The sequence below is a fragment of the Limulus polyphemus genome, unplaced genomic scaffold, assembly GCF_000517525.1.
Source record: "Limulus polyphemus unplaced genomic scaffold, Limulus_polyphemus-2.1.2 Scaffold409, whole genome shotgun sequence".
NCBI lineage: Eukaryota > Metazoa > Arthropoda > Merostomata > Xiphosura > Limulidae > Limulus > Limulus polyphemus.
The window spans coordinates 298,030-323,067 of NW_013666019.1; the positions used below are offsets into that span (position 1 = coordinate 298,030).

General features: G+C 35.4%; 1 protein-coding gene across 1 annotated transcript in view; it reads right to left on the reverse strand.

Moving 5' to 3' along the window:
* Positions 1 to 19,704, reverse strand: part of LOC106458051 — a 24,531-nt gene extending 4,827 nt beyond the window's left edge. Inside the window, exons 1-8 of the mRNA XM_013917505.2 lie at positions 19,205 to 19,704; positions 17,938 to 18,106; positions 12,968 to 13,113; positions 10,389 to 10,506; positions 9,914 to 9,972; positions 1,729 to 1,845; positions 1,271 to 1,348; positions 787 to 865 (exon numbers count right to left, since the gene is read on the reverse strand). Of these exons, the coding sequence (XP_013772959.2) occupies positions 787 to 865; positions 1,271 to 1,348; positions 1,729 to 1,845; positions 9,914 to 9,972; positions 10,389 to 10,506; positions 12,968 to 13,113; positions 17,938 to 18,106; positions 19,205 to 19,282 (844 nt within the window). The 5' untranslated portion in view covers positions 19,283 to 19,704. The remainder of the gene's footprint in view (positions 1 to 786; positions 866 to 1,270; positions 1,349 to 1,728; positions 1,846 to 9,913; positions 9,973 to 10,388; positions 10,507 to 12,967; positions 13,114 to 17,937; positions 18,107 to 19,204) is intronic.
* Between the last annotated feature and the right edge of the window lie 5,334 nt (positions 19,705 to 25,038).

Consider the following 25,038-nt stretch of genomic DNA (forward strand, 5'->3'; position numbering starts at 1 on the left):
ATAATTTGTGTTAATTCTAGAATGAAAGAGGCATAATTTATATTTATTTCCTAATTATTTTATTTTTCTTATGGTGGTTGCGAGATCAGTCAAATCTACCAAACCCATACAGAGATTAATTACTGAAAATAACAGATAAAGTATAAAGTTTTTCTTACCAAACATTTGATAACTATCTCAACATTATAAAGATTTCACATATGAAATTTCAAAATTTTCTGATTCATAAGCATATTTTTAATCTTAAAATGAATATTGCTTTGCATGATAGATAGGCAACATGCAAAAAGAAAAAAAGAGACACGAAGAAAAACATTGCTTTATAAACCTTAAGACTTAAAATTTATATTATATTAAAAGTTATAGCATGAAAACAATAACAAGCACAAAATGGTTATGAGGTCGGTCTATGGGATCAATAGAATGTGTTAAGAGATTCTAGCCTTAGTTAGATCTGGGAAAACAAAAATATACCTAATCACTTCAGGATATTATAAATTCTGTTCAGTATAGTTTTCTTAACTTCATATGAACATTTAAAATCACTATGTCTTATCAGTTCTGAAACAAGCACACACACAAATAAAATAGAAAATAAACAAAAAAATACAAATGACTTTCGGTACAATTTTCCTTTTATAGCTGGTTTTTCATATTAAGATCGTTATTTAGTACATTAAAAGCATAACTCCATTTGCAATAGAATCATCTATACAAAAAAAAAATAAAAACATTGAGTTACCAAGTACTATAACACAAGTAGCTTGTGTTAAGCTTACAACATACCAGTTGCAAGTCTTGTGTATGCCAAAACAGCATCTTCATGGGAACAGCTACTCTGTAGCGGACATTCAAAATACATAACCTATAAGAAATCACAGAAAAATTGTCAAGTGCTTATCATAAAGGAAAAAAGAAACTACCAATAATACTCGTACAATGTTAACTATTAAAATAAACAAAAGTAAACACAACACCTGGTTTTAAGAAGTTCCAAACTCACTGAAACTACATGCATTTAAAGCACTGCTACTAACATATGCATATAAAAGAACTCATTAATCAACAATAATAAATATGCCATATGGTTTAACATTCTGTGTTCATGTCAGGCACTGCATGATGTATTAAATTGGTATATTTCCCAATTTAGTTTAAATAAATAAATATATATAAATATATAACAAACACACACACACACACACCCAAAGTACCAAACTTTTTGGCAATAAGAGCAAGGAAAAGAAAAACAAACACACTTAACACTTACCTGAAAAGGAATCCAAACAGGAAGAGCAAAGTTCAACGCTATAAACAGAAAGACTAGCAATTTAAATTCCTTTTTAACCTGAAAAAAAATAAAAAATAAAATTCACCCAATATTCAGATTCTGTTAATCACAAAAACAGGACACTTTCAACAATGGTATGATTACAAAAGTCTTATTGAAAAAGTTTAAAAGTGGTGCATAGCTTTTGATAAGAACAAGCATCCATTAAGAGTTAAGTGGGATTTGAGCCGGAGATTTCTACCTGGTAAAGTTTACTTTCCGAGACTTTGAAATATCAACAAGTAATATAATCACAGTTATATGCTCTTACTAGGATAATAACAATAAATATACACAAAAAAACAGCTTTAAAATAAACCAAGAGACAGAATATATAGTATGACACATTAACATCTGAGCACACGTGTGTGTGCGTGCTTAAAAAACAATGTACTTACAGCAATACTGCCAATGACACACAAAGACAGTGAATAAACTGTGATCCCAGTGAAAATTACAATATTTTGAAAGTTACTTTCCAAGGCTTTTGTTAAACTGAAAATTGCTAGAAGAACCTAAAATATAACAACAAAAAATAGTAAATTACATGCATACACTTACTAAAAAGATCACATTATTACTTATACAAAAATTTCAGTACTACTTGAAGAGTGATACAACTAGTAAATTAACTACCTTCGTAGCTTCTACCAACTCTTATGAAGATGACTTATGCTCTCAGGTACAATAATGTAGTGCACCATTAGATTCTATAACCATTCTAATTATAATCATGCTTCCCCAGCTTGTATACGACATTCACACCATAACAATTTTTGTAAAAACATATACCATACAAAACCATGATGTGATGGAGAACACGAGTATTTGTTTCCTTAGGAAAGCTCATTTCTAAACACCAACAACATAAGAGAATCCAAAACTCAAGCCCTATCCAGGATTTGATATTTATAATACTTGTTGAACTATTACACTGGTTCTCAATTTCCATGGGGGGGTATTTTTTGCAAATTTAATTCTTACAGCATTATCGTTTATATATATAACTAATTTAGTCTTATTCAGCCTAAAAGTTCCCGATTTTTTAAATTTTTTTTAGTTACATTGACAATAATAGATAAGAAAAACAAGAAATATATCATTCACCCATGTGATCCTATTTTTTTGCTATTGACTGTCCTTCTATGTTAACCCTAATACTTTACATCAATGCTACTGGCCCACAAAACAATTTTTTGAAGAACACAGAATAATTTTATGTGAACAGCTGAGAAATAATTTTCTGTGATAAATTTTTTATATGAGTTGAGCCATTAGAAATTCAATTTTAACTCTGCTACTATGCTCTTGTGGGAAAAATAATTTCCTTATCAGCTAAATTGTCAATTATCTGTAAGGTCATATTTTAATCAATCAGTTGTATTCCAGGCTTTCTATTGGTTATAAACTTAATAGGTCTTGGCATCAAAAAAATGTATTAGCGAATTGTAAATTACAGCAAGTCAAAGGTGAGCGTGGCCAGATGTTCTTGCATATTCATTGATTACTCTTTAGTTCCATAAGATTGAAGGATATAAAAATATAGATTGAGGAGAAGTTCAATGATGAAATTATACATAGAATTTTACACAACATTTTGTAGCTTAAATGGGGTGGATAAAAGGGCACAGACTCACAGAGAATGCAAAGGCATTCAAGTTCTCACCACCAACTATAGCAACTATCAAGAAAGAAAAAGTTATCCAAAGTGCTAAGCCTTCAATACGTGCATCTGCTAAATTATTAACTAGGCATCGCCCTGATGTAATGGAAAAAATTAAATGCCTGTTAGTTCTATAGGTGGATGGCATGAAGCAGCAGAAGGATTCACTGATGACTAATATGGCTTTGCAGGAGGCAGCAGCAGGGTACGTACCAGTTCTAAAAGGTATTATCAAACAAGGAGGATATCTACGACCCACCAAATTTGCAACGTTGATGAGACTGGTCTATAGTGGAAGAACATGCCAGAGAGGACACTCTTGTCAAGGGAAGAGAAGACAGTACCATATCACAAAGCTTTCAAAGACAGTTTCCCTAATTCTGGGAGGCAATGCAGAGAAGGATTTCAAGTTGAGACCCCTTATGGTCCACCATTTTAAGAATCCACGGGCACCTTAGGAGTGTGGCAAGACCAAATAGCTAGTCATTTAGATGTCCAACAAGAAGGTTTGAACAACAAAAACAATTTGAATATTGGTTCACCAAATTTTCTGCCCTGCAGTGGAGAGATAGTTTTCTCTGAAAAATCTTTCCCATAAAGCACTGCTGCTTGTCTACAATGCACCAAGCCACCCTATCAACCTAACTGATTTATCAACAAACATTCATGTGGAATTTCTTCCCCCGAACACCATTTCTTTGATCCAATCCATGGATCAAGGGGTGATAGCTAATTTTAAAGCAGATTACTTACAATGCATCTTCAGACAAATGATTAGAGCAGTAGACAGTGATAGAAACACCTCAATCGGAGATTTCTAGAAATCGTTCAACGTCAAGGTCACCATAGACAACATAGCAGAGTTTTGGAAAGAAGTTATCACCTCAAATATGAATTGAGTTTGGAGAAAACTGTGGCCATAATGTGTGAATGATTTTCAAGGTGTCCCTAATACAGAACCTGTTAATGAAATCATGTCATTAGCACGTCAGGTTGGGTTTAATGAAATTGAAGAGAAAGATATCAATGGCATCACACCATGAACAATTGACCAATAAAGAACTTATGATAATTAACCAAGAATGGGCTACTGATAAAGTGAGAGAAGACGAGGAACCAGTGGCATAATTGTTTTTAACACAGAAAACGCTGTCAGATTCATTCTCCCTTTTTGATCAAGCTGTGGAAATCCTGACTAAAAATGACCCATATTGTGCTTGAAGACTTAAACTTGAATGCAATATTGAAAGTGCCCTAACCTTGTATAAAGAACTATATAACGGAAAAAAGTAAGCATGCTAAGTAAACAACATTAACAGCATTCTTCAGGCAACCAAAGCCTGCACCACTGCTTCTAGGTGTATCTTTTCCTAGCCACAATGATGTTGACACTCCTGCTCCAGTGGTTTTTCCTGCACAAGATAACAGCTGTGAAGCAGATCCTTCTGCCCCTTCTCCTACTAGCCAGTAAGATCATACAATACCCTCCACCCACACCATCACCTTGTGTCAACAACTCCACTTTCTTGAATATATAGTACTTAATTTTTGGGATAAACAAATAATATAGGCCATTGATAAATTTATTAAATCCAAATTATCATTAAAAATATGTTCACTGTCAGTTTATTATGCTTGTTGTTTTTTTCGTTGAGAAAGCATCTCCAATTATATAATGGTAGTCAATGTGAAAGCGTTTGTTTGGCATTTTTTGGTGCAAATGAACTAGGCTATCTGCACCAAACAACCAGTAAAAGCCATAAAAGTAATTTTTTTTACAAAATGTAAGCATATTTGAGTTAAAACTAAATGTCCAAAATTCACATAAAACATTTAAATAGAATTAAAAAGGCCAATGGCTCATAAAAATTTAAAAATACAATAAAGTAGGACAGTGTCACCATCACCAATGACACCATCCAATGATAGGACTAAAATCTTAGAATACATGCATCTAAAATGGTGCCGCCACTCAGTCATAATGACAGTAAAATGTGAGCTTTTGTGACTTGAGTGTCACAAAGGCCAAACATTGCTGGATCAGACACAGATAAGAGAAAAGGAGTTAAAAAACTGTGACCAATGCGTAGCCTAGCCTAGACAACTTCCTCCTTCCAATCGTTACAGAAACAACACAGCCAAAGAGCAATAGAAGGTTTGATCTGGAAAAGCTTATGACGTTGCTCACACCAAGTTGACTGCCAACTGGTGCACAGCCGGGCCTTGAATACAGGACTGTAGTCCATATATGGGATAGGCACGGCTCTGACGGCACCTGAGCAGGCGGACTTAGCTGCGGTGTCAGCAAGCTTGTTTCCGTGAATACTGACATTGCCAGGTATCCAGAAAAACTGGATACTAATAGAAGATACAGAAAAATGGGCCAGCTATTGTTGAATATCAACAAGAACAGGGTGAGAATGTTAAGTGATTCCAGGGCCAGTAGAGAGCTGAGAGAGTCAGTGTAAATAGTACAATCGGTGTACTGCATAGCTTCTACATGATCCAGAGCATCATAAATGACATATACCTTGGCAGTGAACACAGAAACTGTAGAGGGGACCCTGAGAGCAGCTACTGAGCCACAACAAACCATGGCAGAGCCTACAGAGTCACCTGATTTCAAACCATCTGTATAAACAGGAATAGAAGAATGGTTTTAAAGATGTTCAGCAAAGAAGACAGTACTTACAATTGGGAGTATCCACCTTCCTCAGATGACTCAAAGAAAGGCCACATTTGGGGATGGTAATAAGCTACGGTGGAATGGGCTGATCATTGGAGACAGCAACGTTATCCACTGTCAGACCCAATTCAGCCGGTTGCACTTTGAGTCGAAGGCTAAAAGAAGGAATTGCAGACCATCTATTCTGAAAGAGCATGACCCACTGAGGAAGAAAGACACAACCCCAGGTGGGATGCTGTAGTAAAGATCAAAGCTTGGTAGCATACTGTATAGAAAGTTACAAATGGCAGAGGTGAAGAGGAGGTTTGTGGGACTCAGTGAAGAAACTCTGGATTGGAGAAGAGCAGAAAGCCCCCCACCAATGCAGAGCTGAAGCCCCAGATGATGAATGGGTCCAACATCTTCAAGGTTGAGGTCCTGGCAGAACCATAGACCAGTATGGATCAAATGAGGGCACAATAGATCTTAAGCATAAAACATTGATCCACTCCACAAGAGGTGGAAGAGAGTACATGGAGGATGTTTTGGAAAAGAATAGGTAAAACCATTTGCTGTGGTCCATTTCAACAAGTGATTGAGGGCAGTCTGAAGTTGCTGCTCAATAAATCTCATGTTCGACAACCTACACGAGATGTGGAAGTTCTCGACATAGAGTCTGTTAGCAACAGTAGGATGATAACAAATGCTGTAACTCCACGTCATGTTGTAAGCCTTCTCAAAATCGAAGAAAACAGAAACAAGATGTTTCCTCTCGAGAAAGGCTTTCCTGATCGAGGTCTCAAGTCAGATCAGGTGGTTCATAGTGGAGCACTATCAATGGAACTCACACTGGGTGAGCAAGAGGAGGTTGTTTGATTCAAAGAATCAATCAAGATGAACATTAACCATCTTCTTTAAGACCTTACAGAGACAGTTAGTCAAAGCAATTGGACAATAATTAGAAGGAATCTTGGGATCCTTTCTAAGTTTAGAGAAAGGGAGAACAATAGCCTAGCACCAAGCATCAGGAAGGAGAGAGATGAAGCAGCATCTCATAGTGAAAATCATCAGGTCCGACTGATGTACTGCCAGACTGATGAAGAGCAATCTTCAATTCCACCAGTGAAAAGGGTCGATTATAATCGTAGAGACGATCAGCTTGAAAGGAAAGAGGTGATCGCTCTGCGTGAGACTTGATGGCCAAGAAGGCAGGGGGGAGAAGAAATAGAAGTGTTTGATGCATGAGAAAAGCTCTCACCGAGAGTATCAGTGATGTTCTGTACATCAGCAACTTCCTGGCCATTGGAGAAGAAAGATGGAAAGGGAATAGGAAGAATACCTCTAACTGACCTTCTGAATTTTGTCCCATATGACTTTGGAACTAGTGGTAGAAGAGATACTAGTTGTAAATTTAATCAAAGATCCCTTGCCAAGCATGGGCCAGTTGGAAAGGGTGGGATACCTGCAAAAAGTATCCCAAGCCTGTTTTTGAGCCTTGTGTCTGCTAGCAGGCTAGAGACTACCATGGACGAGGATACTGTGGGAAACATGTCGAGGTTTTAGGTATAGAATGAACAGCTGCTTGAATGAGGCAGGCAGTTACTGCCTCCACACAGTTGTTAATAAATGGAAGACTAACGACAGCAAAATCAAGTTCCAAGAGAGAGGTGAAAGAAAGCCAGTTGGCCAGGTCCAACTTCTACTGTGGCATTCAGGTCGGGTGGCATTGACCACAGCCAATCTCCATGAAAATAACAAGAAAATTATCACTGCCTTGTGGGTCATTGTCAACCCTCCAAGAAAAGCAAGAGAAAAGTGAAGAGGAGCAGATAGATAGATCAATGACACTAAAAGACTGACTAGGTGCATGGAAATAAGTATAAGAACCAGTATTGAAGAGAGAAAGTTATTGATCCGAGACCATACACTCTACAGAACAACCCCTTACATCAATATCAGCACCACTCCAGAGGGTATCATATCCATTAAAGTCTCCCAGGATTAAAAAGGGAGACAACTGTTCAATGAGGTCTGATTGATCATAAGTCTCTTCAGGAGACAGGTAAAGAGAAGAAAGAGTGATGGTATGACCAAAGAAAACATTGATGGCTACAGCCTCCAAGGGTGTATCAAGTGACACCGAAAAGGTGGGCATGCACCGTTCGACCAATAGTGCTACCTCTCCATCCACTTGTCCATCACACAGCCTGTCATTCCGGTATGACAAAAAACTGTCAAAATGTGACTGTATTGACAGGTTTGAGGAATGTTTCCTGTAAGGAAAGACACATGGGATGATAGGAATCGATCAAGACCTTAATGTCATCCAGAATAGAACGAAAACCTCTACAGTTCTACTGTATCAAAGTGGACATTTTTCTTAGGTGGAGGAGAACTGGGCAGAGAACCCTTTTCTTTACAACCACAGTTTTCTTTACAAGAAGGAGGCCTATCGACCTCCATGGATCCTGCCCTTGGTCGAGTGGGCAGATATGAGGATATAAAATTATTTGTTTATCTTTTATCAATTGTAGGGAAGATAATTATAAGGCTTAATCTATCTTGCTCATAACATCGTAAGCTGGCCTACAGCTTAGATCAGGCCTCAATACATATATTCATATGTATGAGCCAGGTGTGCTTAACCTAACTTCACTACTGTTTGTACCAGAAAATGGAGGCTACACTAGTGCCTTGATTATCCATGTTTCTCTTATCCATTGTTTTTCTTTTACTCACATTTTCTCAAAATAATTGTGCCATTACAATTCTAGACAATAATTTAAATCTTTTGGAGAAATTGTCACTCAGAAATTAACTTTATTTGCAAAATTTCAGGTGTTGCAAGATAACCGAGGTTTTTGCATGCAGGATCTGGCATGTGTTCAAATCAAATGCGTTCAATCGGCCAGTTCAAGCCTAGCTATTTGTACCTGTTAAGGCAGGAATATAAAATATTTGTAGTTTGGTTACCTTTATTTGTATAGTGATTAAAAACATAGTACACAAAATACACAGATTTCTTAAAGATTTCACTCAACTTCAGTTGTCATCCACTGTTCTATGCTGCATGGTGGGCATCCTTTAATCACAGATGCATGTTCAGGATGTGTTGGGGTGTTGCCCAGTTACACATTGTCCTCTTCCATACAGATAATTAGTATCTTCAGTTTGTTTTAACAAAGACTTTTTCGCAATAATTTCAAAGCATATATTTGTGCTAATTTTTGAATTATTTTTAACAGCTGTTGATAGGGTGTGAATGTACTTCCATGTCTATAGCAGGAAAAATGCCAAAATTTAGGAGCTATTTACACCTATGTTAGCAATTAAATTCAACAGGAACAGGTAACCAAAGGATGAAGTATTACAGGAGAAAAAAGTGGAATTGGAATCAGTCACCATATGACTGGCATTTGAGTATGATGATTGTGATAACTTTTAAAATTTTGCATAATAATTTGGTTAAACGAAATGAAAAAGATTATAATTTAAAACAAGGAACTTAAATATATTGAGAAATTTTATTTAGATTAAACAATAAGCTAACTAGTAAGATACACTAGTTCCTTAAATATCTGCCATTTCTATAATTGACGATTTTTTGCTTTCCCCGGACCAGCACAGATAATTGAGGCACTAGTGTGTGCATATATTTACTTTCACAGCAATGAGTGCATTCTAACATTCACATGATATCAACAAACACCCAATAGTACCGCCTGAACTAACTGCCTTTCTTCCGAGTCTAAACATATGCAATGACTGGTTAAATTGAGAGAATGAAGAAAAACAAAATGGCACAAAATTAGTAATGCATTGTGTAGTTGCAGCACTTCTTTCCTGAAAAAACGTGAAAAACGTGCTGAATCCACCATTAAAATCCTAGAAAACAAAATCTGATTTAGGACTCAAAGAATGTGAAAGTAGTTCCGGACTTCCAAGGGTACAGAACTGTTCTTGATTCAAGTTCTGTTTAGCTCAGTCCTACGCACAAATAAAATGGGAGAAAATACTAGGCACCATGATGAAACCTTTAGTCGCCATGGTGACCTGGCGCACAGACTTTGCCAAGGCCTACAGGCTTCATCTTTATTGTCCAACAAAGTGTTTTGTTGAAGATGTAAATTATTTTTAAAAAGTGGTCAATGTATAGTGTTAAATACTTTAGTTTACTTACTACTTAATAATCCAAGACTTAAGAGCATTAGTTCCCCTACTTTTTCACTATTAACTGTGATACAGAATAACTTACTCCTGCTTCTAGATCCAGCTTCAACAACATCAGGAAATAGCACAACTTCTTATAGATGCCTTTATAAAATAAAAAATATATGTATAAAACTCATGATATAGACTAAATCAACTGTCATATGGCAGTTTAAAATCACAACAGCTCAAATACAAAACAAAAAGAAATGAATTGAAATCTTAGTATGGTTGAAGACTGAATCAAAAGAAGGTCCTATAAAAGTTAAAGAAATCTCTTATTCTTAATATACATTCCCCAGATAAGGCACAAATTCCCTTGTATTACCCTAAAGTGTCCTAAAAACATAATTCAAGTAGTTTATGGAAAAATTAAAACTGCTATTCAAGAACTAAAATCATATTGAAAAATAAAACACTGAAAATGTTGAATGTGGATAGTCTGCAAACAAAACAGTAACAATCAAATAGGAATTGTATTTCTCTTGTACTATAAGAAAAATTAAAAATCAACAACTTACATAACATCCCATCTGAAGCTCCTATTATTAAAAACTCTGTCCAAGTGATCTTAGTGGTGACCTTCACAGCTAGATATATATTAATGCTCACAAAAACTAGACCAATAACCATTCTAGCCTGAAATATAATCATCAGAATCATTAATGGTTACAATGCATTACAAAATTCATAGAAACTTTAGTAAATGGTTGTTTTCCAAATCATAATAAACAATCGGTTTGCTCAGTGATGAAAGTGCTGCATTTTCATATTAAGGCTAATCATACTCGTTTGTTACATTTACTATATAATTTACCAGTAACCCTTATAATTACATAACAGCTGTGCATGGGTAAGGTAAAGTTGATGGCCTACTAACATGAAGAGAAAAACAAAGAAATAAAAAATAGTCATGCATTATTATTTATCCTGGAGTAAAATAATTCAAGGAACATTTTAGCCCACCAAAATTAATATCCTGCTTATCCCTATACTGTATACTCCTTTTTTTTTTAAATGTTGCATGGCAATATCAATTTAACAAAAATATCTGTCAAACTTATACAAGTCTATTCAAAACACTTTCATATTTAATGCAAGTACTATAGTAAAAATTCATGTTTGTCTATCATAAATGTTGCTAACATTTATAATTTCTTCCAGTATTGGCATTACACAGACTTCATTAAGGTTTCATGAACATGTTACTGTGCATAATCATTCTTCTAGTTTCTAGCCACACATAATGTCACCAGATGGCATCCCATATACTTTTATTCATGGGAAAATAATGGACTATTGAGAGATACTTTAATAAGTAATTTTTCTTTAACATTTTTATTCAAAAGCTTTTCATAAGCTTAAAATGAGCCTACTTTTTTTCATTAAAATAGTATAATAAAAAATGCTAGTTGTAAAATTAAAACTAAGCTCACATAAAGTAATAAAAATCCATACTGTGACTAACTGCTTAAGAAAGCTAATGTATGACAGTATCAATAATAAAGTTAAGATAATAAGAGTTTACATTTCTCAGAATTCAGCCAGATCATGATATAGTAGGTTACATTGTTAAGTGCGAGATTACACATCTTATTATCCACCCCAACAAAATGTGAAAAATATCTTGACATACAGGTTTGAGTACTTTATATTAAAAAATATCTTGGAGCCACATCACTGTTACAGTTCATGTTGCCATGTCTGGTCCATGCTCTATCTAGTAACTATCCATCTTCATAATAGCCCTGCAGTGTAGTTTTTCTGCAAATGGTTCTGGTGTAAAGCTGTCATGTCCCAAACACTCCACTCCTCATTGTGTTATATGAGGACAGTCTGATTGCACAAAAATCCACAGCTGCTGCATCCACTGACTTAACCAGTATGTGTTCTTATGGAATATCAAGTATACTTTGTGTCATTCTCCAACTGCTGAAGCTACGTGACTGTTGAACAAAAGGTACGACTGTAAGCCTTATCTTTGATCTTTGTGAACCTGTACTCTCTTGGCCTTGTTTCTAGATGAAGCTTTTCCTTGATCATGTTGTGTACTGTTTCCTGGAGCATGTGGACATCTTTTGCTACTGATCTGTGTTCACGAATTATCACCATTTGCTTACCACAGCTGGAATACATGTTGCAAATATTTTTCTGGATGGTTCATGTGTCCCAAGATCATTCACATTTCTTTGTTCCCAATATTATACAGTACAAAGGATATCCCCATATTGGAAATTTTAAATCCTCAATCCATTAACACTCATGATCCAAATGTACAAATATTTTGTGTCATTAAGGTCTATTACATACTCTTTCCAAAAACAATCAACTTTTGGTGGTATTGCACTACTTACAAAATGCTTAACAATGTATAAACAAGGTAGTAATTCATTTCAACCTTTTGTATACACATTGTATAGTACTTTTAACTGCAACCCAAAAAGTATGAAGTTAAACTTTAATCAATAATCTTTTTTCAAAATAAGAATAGAGAATATGCTCTTTTTTTTTTTTATATACCAATGTCTAAGTTTTCATATCAAACACCCAATTGATCATTTGTAACTTTAAACATTTGAAGTCAAAACCCTGAAAATGCCCACTAATTCCTGAACAAAGTGAAAGTGTTCAATCCATTTCTTATACCTTAAAACTTTTGCATAAGATATCATTCAGGTATTCTTTCTCTGTACCAGTTGTAGCATATGACTGACATCTAGGCCAAGGAAACTGACTAAAGCATTCTAAATAAACAAACAGTTCTATAAAGTGACAATTTTGTAAACTGTTTATAAAAAAAGTCAAATCTCATTTATTATCACTTTTTGTTTCTACCATCAAGCTTACAATGCACTTTAAATTCATAAAGACTAATATATAATATAAATGTCATGCACATCTAAAATAACAGTATAAAATGGATATAACATAAAACAAACATATTTGTGAAATGTAATAACTAAAAATAGGTAAGTTACAAACTGGATTATTTATAGAGATCTCAAGAATGATTTAAGTTTAAACAATTGTCTCCATCTATCAAGTCTAATTCATGTATTAACAATAAACCTGATAAATACAAACTTTATGCCATACTTACTATCTTAAAATCATCTCTGTGTTCCTTATTAAAGGAATAATCAGCAACACTGTATAAAACAGCTAGAACAACAGAAGCCAGATGAAGATATAAACTGTGAGACTGTTGGTATAGCACTCCTTGAATGATGAAGGGGGTCCCATACACTTCAATAAAATAAAGTGTAAGATGACTTATTTCTTAATTCTAACGTTAGAAACTCAATATTTACTAAAGCAAAAGTATAACTAATGATGTATAAAATGCTGAAACCAGATAAAAAATTTGTGTAGTCATGTAAACTGATGTCACATAAGGTAACTTTTATAGGGTTTCCTTTAACTTTTGTATTACCGATACATTAAGTGGACTCCAACAGCTTTTTAAACATTTTCCCAAACTATTTATCCATGAAATTGCTGCAAGTGTCCATAATCTTGTTGATTACGTGATCCCTAAGAACATGCAAATAAATAAAAAAATAAAAAAAGAATATACACAAGAAAATAAACAATTTCACCAGGTTGTTTTGAATCTATTTTTTTTCTACATCAAGTGTTGTAACAGGCAAAACAATAGTGAGTAGTATGAAAAAAAAAGGGAGTTCAATGGAATAAGTAGCAACAAAGTCATTGAACAACAATAAAGGATGAAATAAGATTATTACAAAGTTTATTTGGGTTACAGAATGAAACAAATGACATTCTTGAAATAAAAACTTTACAAAAATGTAAACAGTTTAAAAAATAACTAAGAGTCTTATTTAGAAATCTATGATTTCTATGTTTATTTTATCCTTCACTGTACTAGAAGATTACAATGCTTTTGGATAAGCTATAGAACTGAAAATTGTAAGCAATACATGCTCAGATAAAGTACAAAAGTTAACATTTTTCTTACACTGAAAATGTATTTCTGATAGGTATTTATTCTGCCCTCTAGGCATTGCTGCTAAAATAATAATAATAAACTTTCATGATCAGCAAACCAGTCTATATACCCCATCAATTTCACACCAGTTCTGAACATGTACATATCATGTAACTACTCTCCACCAATAGTACTGCATCACCTATATTGGTGCAGCTAACTCCCACTGCTATTCCCCCCCCTCAACTGTCACTTTCAAGAAAAAAAAAATAGCCATTAGAGAGTACCTATTGGAAATACATTTACAGTGTAAGAAAAATGTTAACTTCTGATACAGTCTTACCTCCGCTCACACACAAAGCTAGAATCCCATATTTCAAAGATGGAAGGGGCAGTTTCAGCACACAACATAGAAACTGTGTGAAAAGCAACTGTCCAGAATGAATGGGTATGCTCCAAGATGAAAACAAAGCACACTTATGGGGTACAGCACTACTTCTGGAACAAGTATGCTATTCGCCCTTGAAGTAGGAAATGAGTCTGATATGGGTGGAAAAAAAAGGTGTGCACAAGTGCATTTCATTCCAAGAGACACAACCCATAGTAAAATATAAACATAATTAGCTATGTACATATACAACTGGACAGATGAGGTTCCATAACTCATCTTTGGGATTAGATGTTGAGGATCAAAAAAATATATATTGTAACATAAACATTGTGGCTAGGGTGGTCTATGATTATATATATAGACACACACACACACTCAACAACCCCAACTGTAAGTAAACAGTGTCGTATGTCAAGCAACCGGAATTACGAAGTGTAAGTTAGCTTTCGTCTGAAACCAGACAAACTCCCAAAACCACCGCAGGACCAAAAAGCACAACAAACCAAACCTAGCATTACAGAATCATGGGATTTCCTCAACTCAACCATAAGAACAGGGCAATATCTGTAACCAGTATTACAGGCAGAAATCACAAATTACTCAACTGTAAATGCAGAGAAAAAGACATCCTGCATCTGGAATTATGAGGAGGATGTGGAACAATTGCTCAACCATAGAAACAGTGTACTTACGTCCTGTGGCATTACAAGGGATATAAAGTCCCTCAAACTCAACCACAGAAGCAGGCAAAGAACCTCCTGCAACTAGAATTAATAAGAGGAGGCTCTGCTGCACACAACCATAGGAACAGAGCAGTGTCGTCCTGAACCTGTTATTATGAAGAGGATCCCACATAGGCTGGACCTGCTCACCCCCCCCCCTTATTTTTCTTTGGACAGCTGTCCACCTGGAAAAGGGCATGGAAATGGAAGGAGGGAAAAAAAAGCTTTGCCTTCTTCTCATGGAGTAGTGGATAATTATGAGTACATGTGGTAAAGTAACTTTCTAAACTCACTCAGGAGGAAGCCTCCATGATCCACCACTCAAGCAACTGGGAACTGGGGAGTGGTAAGGACTCCTATGCTCTACTGGAAGAAAAAAGGAGGGGGGGGAAGTAAATGTAGTGGGTAGTTCAGTAAAACAACACACCAGAGAAAGTGAAAGGGGTGTCCACAATTCCTCATTTTGAAAAGCAGACCGAATCCAATTTATTCAAGGAAAGGGTCAGCAGGGATGGGCAGAAATCCCCTTCTACTTTACTTATGAAGTCCACAAGTGATAGTCCATCATCGAGTGAAATTTACAGATATCTAGAAACACACACCACTGGGTATGCCACCAGTGGTCTTGCAGAAACACTACCACCTCTACAGTGAGCATTATAGTGCAACCAGTAAATATTGTGGGTTTGAGGCAAAGCATAACTAACCAGGCAACACCAACCACAGAGTGGGATCCCATTATCAGTGATTGCTGAAAATAAAAAACATAAATGAAAGGAAGTGATAAGACTTACCCCAGTGAAAAAGAGTGAACGTGTGTAGAATCACCACGGGAGGGAAATGACATCCACCAGAGGAAGATACAGCCAGAGAATGAGCAGTGAAGGTATTTGGATTAGTCCACATTCCAGCCTGAATGATCTCCTCCAATGGATGGCAAAGGCAAAAAGCCAAAGATATGGTGATATGACGAGAAGAAACATTGTGAAGACAGCGACCTTCCATGGATATGCCAATCTAATGAGCTGACAAACCCAACCAGTTAACGTGACAAGAGGATAGGACACAGGAAACTGAAGGATTCCAGGAAGTATAACTTGGGAACATGAACCCCAAAAGGAGGCACAATATGCCATATAAGACTATAAGGAGTGAAGTGGACAAATAAGGCGATCAAGATCTGAATGGGAGTGCCAGTGGGAAATGGAAATTAAGTGGATGGGAAAGCCCAACAGCACAAGTCTGAGGGAGGAAGGACCAGTCAAGATATAGCACGACATAAGAGGAATGGTAGAGGAAGCACGTAAAATAAAAGACAGAAATATCCGATTGATGACATCTGCAAGCGAGGAGGATAAGGAAATAGATCTTGAGGGAGAGATGGTAGATGGTATATGAAGACAAAGGTTGAAAGAGAGGACAGGAAAGGCTTAACCCTCTCTCCCTGAGTACCCTTTACTGAGCATGACACAAGGTTTTAGTATCTTACATTCAAAATTTTATAATACTACTTTTTGTTTATGTTATACCAATTGGAATAGCATAAAATCTTAGCTAATAATCATATTTTAGTAGTATACAAGTTTTAAATTCTTAATTCTACATTGAAATATTTAAAAAATCCTGAATTTCCACTAGTGTGACCCATATGACACATTTTGTCTTAGCATGTCATCATCCCTATTTTATCCATCACCCCTCGAAGATGTATGAAATTAAACGCAAAATACTCTATAAAATCGTTATTGCTCATACAGACCATAATTTTTATAGACTTCAAAAAAAAGAGGTAATTTAGGTTTATTTAGATTTTTTTTGTGGGTACAATGTCGGTTGATTTGACCAATCCCATTTTGAGATAGGGTAGAGAAAATAACATAAACTATAAAGTTTTACTGAAATAAAACGTTAGAAATGAATTAGAAGGTTTTAGGGATTACACAAAGGAAATTTGAGATGATTTTTAATTTTAACATGAAAATTTCTTTGCCCACAGACTATTCAAAACAAATACTCAATATATTCATGGACAAATATTTATTTGATTTTATTAAAAATACTTCACTAAAAAATAATAATATTAACTGAAAGATTGTCAAATTTTGAAAGTTAATAGTACTAAATCTATAGAGACTTGAAATGAGTACAAAGAGGTCACGTGGTTGATCAAATTGACTGAGCCCTTGTTGAGAGAGTTAATAACTAACAAACCTACAAAATTTGCAAAGTCTACAAAGTAGATAATATTAACAACTGTGCAAGACAATTAAGTTCACAAAAAAAAGGAAAAAATAATAATTAATATCTAACTTACAATTCATCTAAAGTAACATAAATGGCAAAGGACACATACATATTGAACAAATTGAAGTCCAAGCACTGATGACATGAAATACTTAATTCTCCCATGTGTAAATAAGAGCAAAGCAAAACAAAGAGCATCTGAGACACATCTACCATGAGTATATCAACCAGGTCTGAAGTGTACATGTTATAAAACTTACCACAGATCCCCTTGGAGAACTGGAAGCAATAAGAAGAAATGAGGAGAAGAACAATTCTCCACCAAAGTGAATGACATGGCAACTGGTGGAAGGTGAAAACTCCTGAAGAGGTATACAGTGTGACAGACCAAAATAAGAAGGTGCCAGAGAAAGTGAGTTCAACTTTGACTGCAACAGGAATTTCAGAAATGGCAAGAAATTGATGGGTATATATTGGTGCACAGATTGCAAAAATTGTTTAGCAATGCTTAGAGGGCAGAAGTAGATCAAGATAGCTTTGTGTGAGAATAAGTAAGACTGTATCAAAAGTATCCTTAAAACAACAAAACATTTTTCAAATTACTAATACATTAGAATGAGGTACATATGAACATAAGTCAAAAATTAACCTCACATAAGTGAGTAATACAAAACTTGTGCTTGTTAAATAAACTACATTACAAGTACATTAAATATAACATTATTCACAATACAAACATACATGTTTGCATAAAGTATACACACCTGCTGTAAACAGTATTGCTACACTGAAGGTAAAGCAGGGATCATACGAAATTCCTCGAGATATTGACGAGTACAGCTCTTTAGTAGATATTCCAGTTACAGCAAAGATGTTCAACAGAGATAAAACAAGTAGAGTCCACTCAGAACAGGATCGTCCAAAACAATGAAACTGAAATTAAGAATGTAATAATGCATGTGCATGTTGTAATTAAAGTGACAGCTCAGATACTTCTATTACAATTGTTACAAAAGCTCATTTACAACTGTGAAGCCACTCAGAGACTTCACAAAAACAAGAAAGTAGAAATATATTAATGAAAATCTTTCTGCATATAAGTGTGATTAACAAAAATTTATTACAATTTAATTTTACTGTAACAGCTGCTTAATCAAGAATGTTCTCCAAATATGACACCAACATATGCAAATTTAATATTACAACTGTTGCTCAAAACTTTAAACTGAGACCTGGTTAATTCAGAAAATATGACTTACGGTAAAATACTTGATGTATTCATTATTTATCCACTAGTTCTTCCAGCTATAACCTGAAAGTTTTTGATTTTTACTTTTAAGCTAAAAATTTGTTTTGAGCCATATAATTCCACAATATCACTTACAAATATAATTAACTCATTTCAGTTCCCCCTCCCCTAACATCCCCAATTTTACATTTATTATTATTATTTTATTTTAAGATGTGTTCAACCAATTTTTAATTACTGAAAAGAAGAGACTATTCAATTTAGTTTTGAAATTTGGTAGGTGAGGGATGATCTCATTGAGTGGAATAATTTTAGCAAATTTATAAGCAATATAGCTGAAGAAATATATCACCAACAATAAAATATGCAGTATAACATATCAAAGAATGATAGCTTAACATTTACTTATTTAATAAGGTCTAATTTGAAAAAGTTTATACAATTATTGAATTAGACCATGATGTACCATCTTAGTCTTGAACTTTTCTTAAAATTCATCATTTGAAAATTTCCAGTTAGAGTACCAAAAAAAAGAAAAAAGAAGGTAAAACTTATGATAACTCAAACAGGTACAACATCTCTCATTTAATATTTTAATTATTATTAAGAAAAATAACCATTCCCTATGTAAGAGAGTTAATAATACTAGAGTAGTACTTATTACAACTAATAGTAATACTATTACTAGTAGTAGTTGAGACTGAAGTACAGATCAAAAACTTCAAGAAAGCAATGTTCAACTCTACTCCTAGTGGGGTTAACTGTTAAATATTAAGTCTTACCCTTTGATTAAAACTGGCTGTAACGCTTAAAATATCCTGAGCAACAGGCATTTCTGAAGAATCTTGAGAATACCACATGACCTTAACTTTACGCTTCGATATCAAAGTTACAAAACTATAGTTCCAACTTGTGGGATAAACTTGACTTGCACTTAAATGAACAAAGACGAAATCAGATGCAATTCCAAGGCGTAAAAAAGTTGGACTCAGAGATGTTAATACTATTACTAATAGTATTACAAGTATTAGTAATAGAATATTTTATCTTTCACTGTTTCCAATTCCACTAGTGGTAGTATTACTACTAAAGAACAAAAATATAGTCTAGTACCCATTATTTCGTTATAATAAGAGTCGAAAGGTTAATATAACACCCAAAAATAACATTTTAGCGCATTTTTCCTTAATTAGTTAATGATACGAACAAACAAATATGATATCAATATCACAGATACTTGAGCTACCATTCATTTAATTTGAAAGCCTATCACGTGCCCACCACTAAATAACAGCGCCCTCTAATCATAAATTGGTCCAATAAAAAATGTTAGAAAATACAAAAATGATTAAAATAGAAACATAGAAGGACCGGACAGGGGCTGATGGTTAGCGCGCCGGACTGTAAATCTGAGAGTTCACGGTTTGCGTCCTGTTTCCACAAAATCCATCTCCACACTTTAGGGCCATGAATGTGTTATATGAGTAATGATCAAATTCCAATATTCTGTTAAAGTATCTCAAAAAGTGGCAGTGGGTGCTTTTGATTTGACACCTCCCATCTTGTCTATAGACTTGAGAGCAGACACCACTATTTAGTATTCGCCGCTACTTGCATCATAATATTTCAGCTAGCCAGTAAAAGGCATAGCAGTCGATACAGTTTTCTAAGCCAGTTAACATCAGCTGCGCTGGTAAACAGTATTAATTACATGCACACAATCATATGTATAAATTTATAAAAGTTGACATTAATATCAATTACCCAGATTAAGTCTCACGAACGACGTAACATAACGTTGTAATTTTATTGGCATGCGTTATTCTAGCATGTTGCAGCAGTACTACGTCTGGTCCGTTCCATTCTTCTTTTTTTTTTTTATAGGGATGGGCGGATTATTATAATTTACTCTTATAAACATCTTAACACGTCTACCAGTTTATAGATGTGAGTGTTATACAACTTTTATAACTAGCAATTTATAATACCTTAGCACAGTTGCACTAAGTGCAGCTGGACTTTATCGATTGAAATATGAACTAGCATCAATACCACCACCACCATCTCCACTGCCTTGCCCTATGCATAAGTCAAAATGGTATGGTCTCACCCAGTTTCTCAGGGCTCAGCATGTGTTACATTATGTATAATGTTTTCATTCAGTACCAATTATGCAAAAGACTTGTTTGCGCTACTAGCGCCACTCTTGCTTATATACGACTAGTTTTTTTTTTTTTTGTTTCTGCTAGGATAGGCATTTGGGAAAATAAGTGCTTAAATAAGTATGTTCTGTGAGTTTTATTATTATTATTATTGAGAAAACACTACATTTGGTGACGAGGATAGAATTCGATTTTCCAGCCAATTATGTCTACAATATTAAATTTGACTTCACTTGAGCCTTTATGAACCAAAACAGTATTTCTCAACGGTGGAAACGCTGGAAAGAGCAGTTCACCTATCATTTGGTTGCAACAGGCATAACGAATGCGGCGCCGAAAAAGAGCTTTGTTTCTCTACGTAATCGGATCAGCGTGCTAGAACATTATCCCGATCTTCACAGACAGGGGAGATATCTATCGGACAGCCTTGGGTAAGTTTAACAATTATTTTAAGCCGCTGAAAAATAGTGTTCTTGAAAGACGCGTGTTTCGACAAGCTGTTCACCAAGATGGTGAATATATTGATAGTAATATTACTCGTCTTTGGCAGTTAGTTTTATCATGCGAGTATGAAGATTTAAATGATGACTTACGGGATCAAGTTATAGATAATTGTAAATCTCGCTATTTGTATAAAAGATTGTTGAGACAAAGTTAACTTTAAAAAAGGTGTTAGAGATCGGTCGAGCAGCAGAAATAGCAGACCAGTAGGCAGCTTGGACAGACTATAATGGGATAGAAACCGTATAATCGGCGAGCTAGCGTAATAAACACAGTACATCAAGTCTGGGATGGATTCCAATATGGAAAACATTTTGTTAAAGGAGGGCCACTGATTTGTTGTGATTGCTGTGATCATACAAATCACATATCTCGCAACTGCTACCTGGCTAAAGACCAGCTTTGCAATAAATGTCACTTTCAAGGGCAACTCGCGACTATGTGCAGAACTGACTTTCTCTAAACGGGATAACCATTCTGCTCGTAAGAAAGGAGAATTGTATGACTGATTATGATTTGCGTGATGGTGCAGAGTCGTCAGAAGATGAATGTGTTTTGTTTGTAATTATGCACAAAGCTACACAAGGGCTATCTGTGCTCTGCCCACCACGGGTATCGAAACCCGATTTCTGGCTTTGTAAGTCCGCAGACATACCGCTGTGCCACTGGGGGGGGGGGCAATGTGTTTTGTTGAATAGTAATGACAATACTTCGACTATAGAATTGGTGGAATTCCATTGACAATGCTTAAACTCGGGCGCAAATTCTGTTGTTGTTAATGAAAGTGTCTGGAATTATCTCAGACAATGTGGTATTTCATGCACACCTAGTGTCATTCACAAAAACCTGTGTATGGAAATAAAACTCCGATTGAAATAGTGAAAAAAATCACTGAAGTTATTTGTTAAACCTACAGATAGCAAAGTGATTAAAGCTGAGTTTATTTTTTAGTTTTTGTAGATAAAGGTGCTGATCAATTGTCGTTATGCTATAATACTGCACTACCAATAGGTGTTGAGCATGGGTTATCAACACTGTCCATTGATAACATTGAGAAAGTGAAGTCTGTGGCACAACCAGTTCGTAGAATCCCGTTTACTTTGCCTCAAAGTGGAAGAAAAATTAAATGATCTAGAAGAGAAGGATACAATTAAGAAAATATCAAGCTCTATTTGGTGGATTAGGTCAATGATTGTCGTGCCTAAGCCTTTGGGTGAGATAAAGCTATGTATAGATAAGCAGAGAGCTAATGAGGCAGTGCAGCATGAGACATCCATCCCCACCCAAGATAAGGTGTTGCCCAACATGAATGGCGCGACTGTATTCAATAAACTAGCTATCTGTTGTAGCTATAATCAGGTCGAGCTGGTTGAGAAATCCAGAGACATCACAACATTTGTCACTTCCAAAGGTCTTTATCGTTATAAACGACTTGTGTATTTATTCACCTCCCGAAACTTATCAGCACATCATTAGGCAAACTTTGCAGGGATGTGAAGGTGCTGAGAATATCTCGGATGATGATATCGTATATGGGTGTACTTGCAATGAGCATAATCAGAGGCTTAAGTTTTATGCTCAGTGGTGTAGGGGTTTGGGAATGAAAGGGAACAGCATTCCTTTAACTTCTTTTTATTTGAAATGCCGTTCCCTCACTATTTCAAACAAATCCGACCTTTCAAATCTTAAACTTCATGAAGGTTTGTCCATCCCTAGAAGAAAGAAGAGAATAATTAACCCTTTCATCCAGGGTGTAGGCAAGTAAACAAAGTATAATGAAAGAATATATTGCAAAATTCAAAATATGTAGTTTTGTTAGTATTGATCACAAAGTTCCAAACAACTTGTGGTCAGAGTTTGTACTTCTCTCCTTTTCACACTTTTCTGTAGTTATTATATTGTTAGCAGCTGACTTAGAAACTCCACGAAACAAAATGAATAGCACTGTCGCGATTTTTCAGTATAGGCCACGAAACTCCAAAGTAAATCTCCTGAGAATGTCTACTTTCTAATATTTTCACTACTATTCCCTATGTTAATTTTACTGTTAGCAGCTGAAGTAAAAACCTTTCAAAAATAAAGCAATGAATCGCCACTCTTGACATTATTGTTTGACACGTACATTGACACTGTAGATAGCAAATAAGCTCATGTGGCGCAATTCCCAGAATTCTCCCGGCTTCGAAAACACAGTGGGATGGGGTTTATCGGCTTTATTTAGTGGTACAAGTGTAAAAGTGTGTAAGAGCTTATGAACATCTTGTTTTCTTTTTTACCATACTTGCACACTAACCAATAAATACTTAGTTTCCAGTAAAATAAATACGGCCCGTTTTGGTTAAGCTAGTATTTCTAACTTAGCCTTCTTGCTAATCACTTTAGAAGCCTTACAGAAAAGCGATATTACTATAGTTTATGCACACAAGTTAATTCATAGCAGCATAAGATTTTTAGAAACAATGAAGGAATGCAAGGGTAAAAAGGGTCTTAGAAGCAGAGAATACTTAAGGAAATAAAGTTTGCATCAAAAACTTTGACAGATAATAAGATTGTTTCAATCGCAGTCAATTTTAAACCAATATCATAAACACTATGAAACAACGGTTATTCACGGCAACTTCTCGTGAACAAACTGGGCCACGGCCAGGTACTCCTAATTCCATTCCTAGCATAATTTCTGAGCTCCATGCATTAGAAGTCAGCAAAGTGGCCAACAAAGATAAATTCAGGCTTTGGTGAAAAGGAAATGGTCCTTTTGTAAAGGTTTCAGATTGCTATTTTCAAAAACAATCGCAGCGTGCATAGACTTTCTAGACAACTATGGGCGCCATATTCCATCAGATCTGAATTATTTAATAGGGTGTAGAAGTCATCCCATGCATTTCTTCAGAATGCAAAGGAGGCGTTAGCAGCATGAACCTTATTACGGAAGCGAGGTTTAGGCTGTTAATCAACCAAGTAACAAATCTCGTGTTCTTTAAATTTTACAGCTCTCCGATTCAAAACTGGAAACAAGACTACTGTATACAAATGGCTTAGGTGTCATCGTTCAGCAACTGGTGGACGAACAAGAGTAGCCAAGTCCAAAGAACTCGCTATGGACAAAGTTTGGAAGTTCTGTTATCAAAGAATTCATAAGTTCAAGGTGAGAAAAGTAATTTTTTAACTAACATTTTCAAATGTAGATTTCAATTGCAATTTACAGCTACTATCTCTGAAATGTGTTTATGTATAGGTGACGTAATACTCACTCACACACACACACACACACACACACACTAATAATGGTAATACTTTCAATACGCATTCCCCCACTCTTTGTTTAGCACTACACCACTGTTTATGCCGTCCGAAAGAGAAAGGTTTGATCCTAAACAAAGTTGCAGTTCTGTCTTTCACAGCTTGAGATCATGGGACACTTATTATCCGAGAAAGGTATCAGTTCAACCGCTAATTGTGTTCAAGCCGTCAAAGACACTAAAATTTCGAAACCCCCAGGTTTGGTTTCTAGTGCTCATTATATGCCGGGTTTAGCTACACTAGCGGAACCATTACAGAAATGCTAAGTTTGTGTGGGGGCGACCAACAACAGTAATCTGATTAGATAAGATCGGAAATGGCATCTACAGAATTTTTGGCATACTTTGATCCAAAAGCTAAAACCCAAGTAATCTGTGACGCGAGCCCAGTGGATCACGGAGCCATTTTAACTCGGGAACAAAATGATCAATTCAAAGTCGTGTCATATACTAGTCGTAGCTTATCAAATTTTGAGAAGCTCTATTTGCAAACTGAAAGAGGCATTATCGCTTGTTTGGGCGTTTGAACGTTTGTGGTTATGTAGGATTTCGTTCGAATTGAACACTGATCACAAGTCGATTGAGTTCATGTACTCGAGAAAACCAAATCGGTGAGCTCGCGTGATAAACACAGTACATCAAGTCTGGGATGGA